Source organism: Periplaneta americana, chromosome 6, assembly GCF_040183065.1.
Source record: "Periplaneta americana isolate PAMFEO1 chromosome 6, P.americana_PAMFEO1_priV1, whole genome shotgun sequence".
Classification (NCBI taxonomy): Eukaryota; Metazoa; Arthropoda; class Insecta; order Blattodea; family Blattidae; genus Periplaneta; species Periplaneta americana.
Window position 1 is genome coordinate 37,495,520 of NC_091122.1, and position 14,026 is coordinate 37,509,545.

General features: G+C 34.7%; 1 protein-coding gene across 1 annotated transcript in view; it reads left to right on the plus strand.

The window, feature by feature from the left end:
- LOC138701219 (carboxypeptidase D-like) overlaps positions 1 to 9,597 on the plus strand; it is an 82,113-nt gene extending 72,516 nt beyond the window's left edge. The window contains exon 26 of the mRNA XM_069827891.1: positions 495 to 9,597. Coding sequence (XP_069683992.1) covers positions 495 to 607 — 113 coding nt within the window. The 3' untranslated portion in view covers positions 608 to 9,597. The remainder of the gene's footprint in view (positions 1 to 494) is intronic.
- The last annotated feature ends 4,429 nt before the right edge of the window (positions 9,598 to 14,026 follow it).

Sequence of the window (14,026 nt, forward strand, 5' to 3'; positions counted from 1 at the left end):
CTTACAGTTGAGCTACGACAAAGGCAATTTAGCATGAAATTCTCATATGAATATTGTTCCCTTAGATTGAATAAAATTACATTTGAAAAATTGACACTTAGCACATTTTGAATGTTAAGTCTTCAATTGTGTGAAGGTAACATATCAGATGTAAGATACAGTTGTTGAATAATAAGTTGAAAAGCTTTGTAAAGTGGAGGGAAAAATACAAGCTGAAGAGATGCCATCATCATCACCATAATAAAATTTTCTGTAGCGATATTTTGCCAGCATTTTTATGGTTTACACTCAATTTAAATTGTACTCGGTTCTCTTTTTTTCTTATGTCTTAATCTCTTTTGTTTGAAACCTGCTTATATAATTTTTCATTTTAAATTTTATTGTGAGCTATTCTGTGTCGCAAGGCAAACCCAAAATATTGGGTCAGACTATTAAATTAAAATAAATAACTAGTTTGCTTACATTATTCAGAATTAATTAATTTTTGTTCTTAGGTTCCAGTGCAGTAACACGACCATACTATGATGAGGATGAAGATTCAGGCTCAGAAGAGGATATAGTTCTAATACATCCAAATCATCGAAAGTGGGAAAATGTTTCATCATAGTGAAAGAGAACAGATAAGTTTACCATTTTATCCCTGTGCCTTTATTTTTCCTTCACTCCTGAAAATAGTAATTATTTCTGCTGAAGAATGGAAAGTTCTCGTACATGTGTATAAAATCATATCAGGTACTGCAGGAAATAGTTACTATTTAAAAGATTTTCAGTTTATATATAACGGAAAGTCGAAATGTTAAATATCTTTTATACACCACTGTTTTGTAACTATTTTTATTATGGACATTTTATAATGCTGACGAGGTTTTGTAAAGTACAGTAATTCTTGTATAGTATTGAATTCCATTGATAGCTAACTATACACTTCAAATATACAAACTATTGTTTGTAAGTTAAAACTTTACATGTTTCAGTCGAAAATCTAAAGATCTGTAAAACTGACATAAAATGTGTCATTTTACAGTGCTTTGTCTTCCTGTCTGAGCTTTTCACTCATGCCCTAAGAGTGTGTTTGATGTATTAGTATTATAATCAATATCACCCCTGTATTTTTTGAGGAGAGGGGAGAAAGGAAAAGATTGAAAACTATAAAAGAAGTAGATGCTAATCTCTGACACAAATAAGACAAACTTTATCACAAGAATATTTTAGTAAATATGTACATCACGAAGGAAAGAAAAGAATTAAACTTTCTAAAACATTTATGTAAAATAATGTACAACTTTACATCACTTTAATATTATACAGTAATCATGGTGTTTTAAAAACATTCTAAATACTTCTGTGTATTTCAGGAGAATGAATTTACTAACAAGAAGTATGGCTTCCATTTTGCAAATGAGATTCAGTAAGTAAGTTACAAATTGAAGTAGCAACTTACATTTTTTAATGAGGCACCTGAAGCTGTAACAGCTAGATGGCAGTATTATCAATATGTGTACAAGCAAAACAAAGACGCAACAGTTGCAGGAATGACACCTCTGCATAAATGTACTATTGGCGACTTGAGCCAAGCCTTGATGCTCATTTTGTGTTGGGCTGATAATGATGCACCCTAGAATCATCACCTGTCAGGCTGGCATATCATCCCCTTCATCCTGTGTGCTCAGATTAAGTCAAATTATTGCACATTTGTCTTCTGCCCAGAAAAATCATACAACAGAGTACTGCTGGACAGGGGTGTACTCATGCAGAGTGCCGCCATCTTGTAATTGCTGCTTCTTTGTTTTGCTTGTATGCACATCGACCACTGCCATTTAGCAGTAATAGCTTTAGGTGCCTCATTAAAAAATGTAGGTCACTACTTCAGTTTGTAACTTACTTACTGACTCACCTGTGTAAGATAAAAGTAGAAGTACTCCCATACATACCATGATGCACATTGAAACATGGAGGTAGAGCTCCATGCATTCTTTGACCTTGGCACTAGAATGAGGTGTTGTAGTTGGCACCACGCTCTGACTGTCTTTTTACCTGGTATTCAGTTTGTTAGGAGGCCATTCTGGAAGTTTGGTCATGAGAAAAGTCCGTCACCACCCAGGATCGAACCCCGGATCTTGCAGTCTGTAGCCAGCTGCTCTACGAACTGAGCTACCTGGCTGCTCCCACCTGTGTAAGAGATAAATATTTTTATTATAGCACTGAAGTGGATATATGTCACTATGAGAATTGATAACATATTATTATAAATTGACATATAGGTTGACATTACAAAAGTTCGAGTGTAACTTCCATGATTACATTTTATCTGTAAAATGTTCACATTTGAATGTTCTGATGGCTAAGAAAGATAGTATGGGGTACACCAGAAACCTGTACTCTTGTTCAGTATCAGTGAATGTAAATTAAAATATAGCAAGAAACTCTCGGATGAAAGAGAATCTCTAGTCAGTAATGAGATCTAATGCCAAACATTGCATCCCCTTTTTAAATTAGGTGATCAACAGAAATTTTAAACTGCATTTATGTTTCCTTATATCGTGGAAGTGTTCAGGATACGAGTATTCATATCCTTAAATGTAATTGAATTTTTTAAATATTTTTCGTCTAATATATCTTTCCTTCACTTGGTATCTCCATATTTTCCCTTTCCCAAGCTAGAGATGTGTTGGTTCGAGCAATGTCTTTAGTTACATTAACAACAGTCCAACTTTTCTGATTAGAAATTTCTGATAAGTTAATTTCGTGCAAGCAGGTCACCAGCCTGAAGTCCTATTGTATGAACATTACGACCAGGGCATTGGTTCGAACAATGTCTTTAGTTACATTAACAACAGTCCAACTTTTCTGATTAGAGATTTCTGATAAGTTAATTTCGTGCAAGCAGGTCACCAGCCTGAAGTCCTATTGTATGAACATTACGACCAGGGCATTGGTTCGAGCAATGTCTTTAGTTACATTAACAACAGTCCAACTTTTCTGATTAGAGATGTCTGATAAGTTAATTTCGTGCAAGCAGGTCACCAGCCTGAAGTCCTATTGTATGAACATTACGACCAGGGCTATTTCCATAAGTGCTGGGAGTTGAACCTGTTTTAAGCCGTCACTTGCTTGGCCTGTAATTTATTGTAGTTCCTACATTAGCTAGAGTACGCAGTGGGATAGAATCTCTAATGAAGTCCTAATTTAGTACGTTTAATTATTATATTTTAATCTCTCGTCCCACCATAATATCAGATTAATAAGACAACGTAACATTGTTATAATGGCAGTATAAACAAATTTCTCTTACATTGAAATTGCTCTGTACTCTGGAGAATCTTATGCTCTGTTTGTTACGTAACTCTGTACTGTAGTACTGTTCTTATTTCGTGACCTTTTCCTTTATTTTACCCAACGTAAAGTCTTAACCTTTCTCTTGTGTGCAAATTAAATTTAATAGTATTTATTCTTATGTGTAAAATCTATTTTCAGCCTATGCATTCACAGGTACAGTGGAATTATGTAATTTCTGACTGACCGACTGACAGAACTTTGATTTTAGTCATGATTTACTGTGCCTCAGTCTTGTTACACAAAAAGATAAGATACTTCTTAAAAGCTTTAAAGGGTTAAAAGTGATATTTCGTATTATTGAACCCAGGTAAACAGCACAAAACTTTTCAGTTCGCAAACGGTAAATGTATACATTATGTAATGGTTTTTATTCACTTATTATAATCTAACTTCATGTTAAGTACATGTAAAAATAATAATAATAATAATTTAATACAGTGCTTCTTAGTTACAACGTGGATTTGTGGGCTGGAGATCTGACTCACATTATAAGACAACTGTGCAATAACCGATAAATAAAAATTTTCTCAAATTAATTGGCTCTTAGTCTGAATATATATTCGAGTAAAATCCCGACCATATTTGTTATATTTTTGCTTCCGGTTAGTACATTATTTTTAATCCTACCTGCAGACCTAAATAATCCGCTTGGAAAGAATTTTTTTCAATAGCAGTGTTAGGCAGTAAGACCTGCAGTAAATCCAAATCTGTAGTATAAACCAGTGTTCTGCAACCGGTGTGCCTTCAAAAAATGAAAGATGTGACGTGAAAATTAATTGAAATTAAAATGGTGTGTTAATAAAACGTGCCCAATCCTCGAGTGTGTTGTGTGTGGTGAGAACCTCAGTAATGCTATGGTTCCCAGTAAATTGAAACGACATTTGGTAACAAAACATTATTTTCTGTCAAACAAAGATGTATATTATTATCGTCAGTTGTTGGAACAAAATAAAAAAAAGTGACGCTCATGTCGGTACAGGTTTCATAAAAAGTTCAGGAAGCTAGCTATAAGTATGGCCGAACTTATTGTACAGGCCAATAAATAAAAACATTCATAATAGCTGAAGCATGCCTGAAAATTGGTCATTTCAGATGTTCCCAATTGTACGGCCCCTTGCTGACGGTAATAAAATGTTGATGGACTTAATTAAAGAACATTTAGTAATCTTGCAACAGAAGTTCAAGAATTATTTCGGAGAGAGTGTTGAAGATTTTTACTGCGTTCTTGATGCATTCATTGTGAATTCAACCATCTTCCAAATAATATACTTGTACAAGAGGAACTAGCAGACTTAAAAGCAAACAGAATATTTGAATTAAAACTTCTCGAAGTGCGTTTGGAAACATTTTTGTTGTCAATAAGGAGTGAATACCCGGCTATCTCCGAGATGGCAGTTAATATGTTATTTCCATTTTCAACTACATATGTATGTGAACTTGGTTTCTCGACGTTAACTGAAAATTAAAACATCAAAGAGTTAGGAACTCAAATCCATCGATGAAGAAATGAGGCTTACACCGTTAACAATTCCACCACAGGTCACCCACCTGTGTGCAGTTGAGTAGGCCCAAGTATCATATTGAAGGTGTGAGTAAAGTTATGTACTTTAATATTAGCAATAAAAATTCGTATTTTCTACAGTGAAATAAAGTTCATAAATTCTTAATAAATGCTAGAGTCGATTTCTGTTTTATAGAACAACAAAAGCAATAATAATAACAATAATAATAATAATAATAGACTAATAATAATTACGTAATTATATTAAGAGAGTTACATCATGGATTTTTGAGGGGATTAACATTTTGGTGTGTCGTGGTGAGTCTAGGTCCATCTAGGGTGTGCCGTGAGTATAAAAAGGTTGCGGAACACTGGTATAAACAATGACGTATCCAGGGGGAAATGTACTGTCACAGACCGAAGAAATTAAACTGTGGTATTTTAATGAACGAGATAACTGTTTCTGTGTTTGACTTGGCCTGAGCTGGAATTGTGCGTACACATAACTGTATTGTATTAATAATTATGATTATTTTATATAGTGCACACTCCTTTATTAAATAGTACTACACAAAATTAATATTGGTTACATTATGTAGATAAGCTTTATGATAATGATAAATTTGTAGATTTGTAGCAGAGTGGAAAGTAATGTTCTTATTCTCACAATATTATATTGCAAGATATGAGAAAACCTAATGAAATTCAGAACATTCACATCTCGAAATCAGAACCTGTAATGCAATATACTATTATATGACTTACCTAATATTATGTATGTCATTTGTGTGTTTTTTTTTTCTTGTATATTATTCTAAGATTTCACAAAAGTCCACCTTTGTAAGAATACATGTAGATAATGATGAGAAATTATTGTATAGATCTACAAATATTAGGTTATTTGAGCAAGTATTTCAAGTACTGAGGTTGCCATTCAAATTCAGTAATAAAATGTAAATAGAGATCTGAAGTAAGACAATTATGTTATAGTACGTATTGTGATGTATTCATTGGTGACATCGTGATAATCTTCTCGTCATTATCTGATTTCTTGCCCAGAAATGGTGTCGGTTTTACTTATTACCTCATGAGAAAATTCATCAACACTCTTAATTGTGTGTGATGTAATTTTGTTTCGATATTTGTCAGACTCCAAACGACATTGTCTCCAGATTATTATTTACATATCTCAGGGAAAGTGATAATCTGAGATTTTAGTCGTGGGTAAGGTAAAAGTCCGAACTAATGCAGCTATGTATTGTGTGAATTTAGATGTACCTGACATGTAAACATTACTGTGTTATGTTCTCCAAAGGTACTCTGAAGTTATTTTTAGATGAAACTTTTAAAAAAATTCTCAGATTTGGAGATTTGTGCAAATATGTTTTGAAGAATATATTGTACTTGTAGAAAACACCTAAAATGCATGCAGGCATGTAAGTCTGTTGTAATGAGCACGTTTGTAATAAGATAAGTGTATAGTTCCTTTGAGAGATTTTATTCTTGTCTTTCAGTATATTTGTTAATTTTGATTTACACTTTATAGTACATAGGGAATCTTCTGTATATAAAATTGAACCTGTATCCGTCCCTTTTGTACTTCTTTTTCCAGATTGTAATCATCTAAAAGTTTTTTTGCACAATCTTAAAATAAATTGATCTCCAAAAAAATATATTTCTTTGCTTGTAAGTAAAAAAAATAATATCCTTATTTTTAACTAAGAGCTTCTAGTTTGCACGGATAAATTGAAATAGATAGAACATATTTCTTTGAATAATGGTTTCTTTCCAGAATTTTATTTTATTATTATACACACAATTGCGTGAAGACATTATTTTCAGTTAAAAAATCATGTTGTCATTATTCAGAGATTTGTAATAATTATGTATAATGCAACATTTTAATTGCATGGTCTGTAACAACAAAGTGGAATGGATGTATACATGAAAAAGAAGTCACCTTGACAATAAGATCACTAGGGAAGTATGAAATTTGTGTGTTTTGCTTCGTCTTCTCTGGTGATCATTAAAAGGTGGTTTGATTATATGCTATTCATAATCTGAATGACTGTTGTATCGTAAATATAAAATAACGAGTTTCACACATGAGATTAATTGATTTATGAGATACAGTTTGTTTTATGAATGTGATTCTGAAGACATTAAGTATACCAGGAGCGGCAAAGACTCTTCGCACACATGAGCGACCTCGCAAAGCGTGCTACCCATATGGACTATTTACCTATCTCATACCAAGGACAATGGAGGGATGAGTGTACTGAGCAAGGGTCGAACAAGTGGTGGCGCGCCATACGTGTCAGTGTTCAGGAATAACTTTATTATTGAAAAATCTCAATTTGTGTCCCATCTGATTTATTTGCAGTATCGTAATAGTAGAAATAAACCTCTCCTTACGTACACAAGGAATTTATTCTTAGAAACATATATTTTATTTCGAAAAATATGTAGTACCTAAAGCATGTTACTGAAGAAAAATTAATTGAATCTTTCTGGCAAACGAAATTAAGAAACTACAAGAATTTATATTTTTTACCAACAGGATATAACAAGACCAATAATTCTTATTTGATCACAGTAAATAGATATTTAATATGGTTTGCACTGCTTAAGTCGGAATGTATTAAAACAATAGGTTTAAAAATAACACATTTATTTAATTAAAACAATTCGTGAAAATTTTTTCTGTTTTGATTTTGGAAGTGTGTCATACTGACTTCTAATTTTATATACACTTCAAGCATAAGTACTCTATCACAAAAAGTTTTTTTTTTTTCTTTGTTTCTTCTAACAGTATAACAACAGAACTTATTTTCTGGAAGAATGGATTTTCTTTATTTCTTAAATTATTTTCGCAATATCTGTATTAAGATATTTTAATGCTGCAAGCTGCAAAATGGCTTTTAATTTTGTATCCCTTATGTTTGCTCTCAGACTTGACTTTGTAGAAAGGAACTTTTCACAAGCATATGTACTACCCAACATGGATAGGCTGCAAATTTCCGTAATGTAGTTTAAATTAAGTTTTCTGCAAATCACGTGCTTCTTCCATATTATACATTGGGCATTTCCCCATTTTCCATTCCTAAAAAAGAATTTCACCCCCAATTAGGGTTAAAACAATTTGAAGATTTAAACTTCTCTCCTTCCATGTACACCCTTGCTTAGTAGTTTTTCCCTCGTCGGATGCACTTGGAGCACATATGGGCAAGTAACGGACTTCTACCGACTCCTATGTGCAACTTGCTCATACACGTGTCTATTGCCATTCCTGGAGTAGATCAAAGGCAGTATGGTGGTCCTTACGCATAAAAAGTGTCCATTTTTGTATTAGTATTAATTTGCCAAATTTTGGTTTTTAATATACGCTACATGATATTCATAAGATGATGATGATGATGAGGCAACAACCCTAACACCCAATGACTTCACATCTCCTCGCTACAGCCATGATGGCGCCAAAATTTCATATAAAATTAGCTGTGTGACCTCTCTCAGTAATAGCTCTGCATCAAGAGCAGTTACAGACCCGAACACTTGTTTGATTTGTATTTGCGACTTATGCAATATTAAAGTGATAATAAACATGCACTACAGTATATACACTTGGGTGAATCATAGTGAAAAATTTGTTGTGAGTTGGGATTACTTTCAGAATGTCAATATGAGGAAAAAAATGTTGTTGTTTTCTAATCCCAGGCATTTGACAATAAAGTCATTTGACCTCTTGCACTCCAATATTTTTCAAAGATATCATACTTTTATTTTAAATTAGGAATATTTCTAAATTTGATTAATAGTGTAATTGCGGTGGACCACAATACTGTAACAGTAATTGAAAGATAAACTTCATTAATTTAAGAAGTTCCTCTGTTTTCTATTTCACAGTATAGTGCAGTGAAGAATATCTACAGCACCTTCAACTTAAAATGCAACCCAGGCACTGGCAGGAGGGCTGTACTCTCAAGCAGTAACACCCAGCAGTGCTGTGCGGTAATTGAACTGCTAAGTGGCCCGGCATGCATTCCTTCTACCTGTATTTAGTGTTAGTTTATCTTCAGTAAAATCAATTGAATGGTGTTTATTTCCTTACCTTAAGACATAAGATGTTCAAAATGAGCTCCGTCAGCTTCAATACAATGCTCACACTGACGAAGAAGATGCTGAAATACGCGATCCAATTCCTGCCTTGAAATGCTGGAGATCAGGGCCTGAATATTTTCTTGAAGTTCCTCTAATATATGAGGATTGTTCACATACACTTTATGTTTTAACATACCTCATCCGCGGGCCTATCTGCCCGTCTGCCTGCCGCCGCACAACACCACTGAGATTTCCTGCTATAGAAATCGGCCTATCATGTGCCCACTTGCCGTGACCAGGGTTGCGTTTTAAGTTGAAGGCTCTATAGCTCCAGATAAGTAAATACTTTTGTAGGGACTAAAGTGTTAACCCTGAATGGAAGTGTTACCACTGTAATATTAACATGTTTCCTTAATAATACACATTGATTGAAGAGCTTCATGTCGAAAAACTAAGTATGTTTCCTGTTACAAAATTTAGGGCAAGCAATTATTAATGTGAATGCTGCAATGTGAGACTGATGGATGTTACCACTTAAAAACTTGTTTATAAAGGTGTGCTGCAGGGATGAAATCTCTGTGTGCCAGGTGATGACTTGTGGAGTTGTACAGTAATGTGATCTTTTGTTGAAAATGAAATAAAAAGAAAGTATAAGTGTACTTTTCTTTCAGAGTCTAATTCAATTTTATTTCCATTGTTGCAATTTTTATGCCATATTCAACACACAGAGTTTTGAAGCCTCGCTTTCAGGATTTTGCTTCATAGTGATGATTGCTCTGCTACCATAGTAACAACTAAAACCTGGGTGTGACAGCCCACAGAGAGTAAGGCCGACTTCAGGCCTCACGTCCACATGCTTTAGCAGAGGTGAACGATCATCAAAACAGTACAGGGATATCGTATGTTTAGCATGGTGATTCCACCAGCTGTTGTAGCTGGTTTTCAGAAGTGGGTGTTTGCTACCTACCATTGCTTCCCAAATTCATCATGATGCTTGGTGGGCATAGCTCCCATATACTGGCCAAAATTCCATTAGAAAATTTCTTCCTCCATGAGAACTCGAACCAGTGTGCATTCCATAACGTGAATCTAGGCATACATAGTGTTCTGGTCAAGGACAGGTCTTTCACTGCAAACCCAACATTCTCCAATCCTATTCTCTGTCTTCCTCTTATTCTCTGCTTATGACTAGAATATCACATAATGGCGAGAGACACAACCATAGTAAGTACTTCAACAAATTCTGAAATGAAAGTGGGCTGATTTCATTCCTCCAGACTCCAATAAAGAAATTACTAAAGAACATATATTTATGAATCATGGGTTGCAGCAATCCTAGTGGGACATCAACGTCTATTATGCAATATTACTCCTGCTCTTCCAGTCAAGTTAAACGACACAATAATCCCTTTTGCTTCCTGTGTTAAAAACCTTGGAGTTTACTTTGATACGCATTTAAACTGTAATGACCAAGTAACCCATATTACCAAAAAAGTGCTTTCCATACTACATTCCTTAAACAGCATTCGAAAATTCCTTCCGCTATCACTCAAGAAAATACTAGTGGAAACACTAGTAATGTCCCACGTCGATTATTGTGATTTTCTACAGACTGACCTTAATGTCAACCAGTCGCAAAAATTACGTGTTCATAATTCTTGTGTTCGCTTCGTCTGCGATGTCCGTCATGCTGACCACATTACCCCATCCTTCCAAACTCTAAACTGGCTACGGCTTAACGAACGTAGAAATTTTCATTCTCTTGTTCTCCTTTTCCAAGTCCTTCACACTTCTGCACCTACCTACCTTGCCTCCCATTTCAGTTACCTGTCATCATATCATAATCTCTTCACACGCACACAAAATAGCCGCATACTAGCCATACCAACACATAAGACATCATCGTATTCATCATCATACACAATCTCGCTCTCGCACTTGTGGAATACCCTACCCAGTGACATCAGAGACTGTCTGAATTTAGTAGCGTTCAAAAGGAAACTTATTAAGCATTTTCTTACTGCATAGAGTAGGTTTAATTTTTACTTAATCAATAAAAGAAATGCTTCTCTTTGATTTTTATTGTATTTGTAAATTTAATATTAATTGTAATTGTATTCTTAATATTGTAGTTGTAATCCCCTGGTGGAGGGGAAGAGAAGGCCTGATGGCCTTATCTATACCAGGTTAAATAAATAAATAAATAAAATAATATTATCTAATTCCCAAACTCACCTTCTCGTGGTGCAAAACCTGTAATTACTAATGTGGAAATGCTGTATCAAAACATATCCTTCTTTTGAGACTAACTTCTACAAGTTAACATATTGCTTTATATGTTGACTTGTCACAGCATAGGGAAGCAGTCCACAGATGGTGGATGTGGTAAAGGTTGGCAGATATAATTTATCCACCTGGCTAGGTCTAACGGACATGCTACCATAGAAAAGTAGAGCCCTCCATTCACATTGGGGTTGTGTATAGGTGATGTAACTGCTAAAGAATAAAAACTAAAACAGTTATAAATTGCTCTTTGAAAATTATTTCTTAGTTACCACGCAAATCAGCTGTTGCTATATTTATACTTGTGAGTGGCTATGATTATCTGACCAGTCACCTTCATAAACTTTGTTAACTACCATCACCACGATGTTTGTTATATTCTGAAGAGGAAAATATGGACATGGAGCATATCAGACATTGTCAAGCCTTAAGATGCATCCTGATATTGGGAAGCAAGGATGATAATGACTTTATTCTTAAATCCTAAGCTTAGATGCCATTTTATTTATTTATCGAAAAGATAACAGCTCCCTGTATTAACAGGCTGCCACAGAGACAGAGCATATTGAGCAATAGGCAGTTGGAAGTATAAATAATATACATACAGTATGTTTAAGTTGAAGGGAGTCTTACAACAATGACAAATGACTGAATAAAGAAGTAGCTACTAATTAATTAGTAGAAGATCATTGTTGACCATAGAGATGGTTACAGAGTATAAATATTGATCCTCTCAGAGCTGCAAGAACGATGTCATCAATTGCCTTCCTCTGTAGGCCGAAATGTTGTCAGGTCTGGAAGAAGAAACCGGGAATAGTTCTGTGCTCCAACCATACTTCAATTTGTTGTAGACCGTATTTGTCCATGAAATATGGAACGGTACGTACATAGATGTCGTTTTTTTCCCTATTTACATCTTCAGGTTGGCTCTTTTGTTTTTGAAATCTAATGGTGGGATCGATGATGTAGCCATTGTTGTTATTTGGCGGGATGGCAATCATGTCTATTCTTCTTGTACTGCCATTGTCTGCCAGTCCGTGAACTTCTTCGAACACTTGAAAATTTATTGATCTAAACTGTTCGGCGATCATCGAACGAATTCTAGGGTGTCGTGAGTTACGGAGTACTTCACCTTGCGGACAAGAGCCCAGGACATGTGCAAGTGTTTCTGGCTCTCTGTGGCATCGCCGACAGAGGATGTTGTCCCGAGTCCTGCCCGGAAGGGAACGTATGGAAGACACGTGTGCAGTCATTTTAATAGCTTCGCACCACTCGCTAGAGGTTAGGCGTTCACGATGTCGTATCCAGGAATTCGCCGGAGTAAACTCACTGTATAGCTCTACACCAAGACGAGAGGGAGAGTCAAAAAGTAACCTTAATAATTGTATGTTCAATTCAAATGTTTCTGTTATACAGATGTTTATATATATATATATATATATATATATATATATATATATATATACATACAGTGAAACCTCTCATTTACGGACATCGTAGGGACGTAACAATCTGTCCACATCTGGGAGGTGTCCTTTATTGGGAGGGAGGCTCCCGAATCTAACAGTAAATTTATAATATGCATTATGTATCCCTTCACGCTTTAAATGAAATGTATTGCTGTAGTTTAATTTTAAATACAGTATACTATAGTAAATTCTTTGCAACTTTGAACTACAGTAGATAAGACCGAAAAAAAGAAAATACAGTATATGCAATTTTATTTTAGGTCTACAGTTATGCAGTACTGTAATTTACAGTTTTCAACTTAACCTTTACGTTCAGGTGTCATGTCTCTGGAAACAGAACAACTGATTGAAGTGAAGAGAATAATCCTACTAACCCTATCAAGTATTGAATACAATTTCAAGATCGCGGAAACGTTGGACCCATCAGACAGGTTAAATTTTATGACTTTGCTTATCCACCCACTTACAGCTCAGAAAAAGTAGCCAGCTGGGCTAGTGGTAGCCTGTAAAGACCCTTATTGTCTTCTTTCATGTAAAGCAATTTATGTACAGTTCTCAAAATTAAATTTTTCATTTTTGTAACACATTAGGTCTTGAAATCCAAGTTCTGTCCGTAGTCAGGAGGTAAAGCAAGCTTTAAGGCTGTGAAACAGCTGTCCGTGTCCGTGTCTGAGAGTGTCCGTAAACGAGAGTTAAAGTTATCATTATTTCTATATTATTTCAGTTGGGACATAAAAATCTGTCCATATATGAGGAGTGTCTGTATCTTGGGGGGTGTCCGTAAAGAGAGGTTTCACTGTAGTACTACGATCTACTATGAGTCTGATTTTATATATATATATATATATATATTTATATTATATATTAAGGTTACTTTTTGACTCTGCCTCATACATATATTTATGAAACATTGTTTGGTCAAAATTATGGTTTAAATTGCATACATGTGCTCACCACTAAGTTAGCAAATGATTTTTGACTTCATATATTATTTTGGTCATTCAGCTGATTTCGTCTCTTCTGTAAAATGTCAGCTATCATAAAGAGACTTGTCCAACAACACTCATATTTCGCATATAATGTATAGTTAATCAATGCCTCATTATGACTATATCACTAGAAGTATACACTTTCTTCTTGTGCATAAAACCTCGTTAACACATTCGCTCTTGATTCGTGCGTGATGTTGATTATTATTATTGTTAATTTATTTTAATTGAAACCCATAGAATAGTGATTCCCAATGTGGGGTATGCATCGGATCTCTCAAAGGGTATACCAAAGATAATTGATAATGGCGGACATTAACATATTCAGGAAAAGTATCGCATTGATA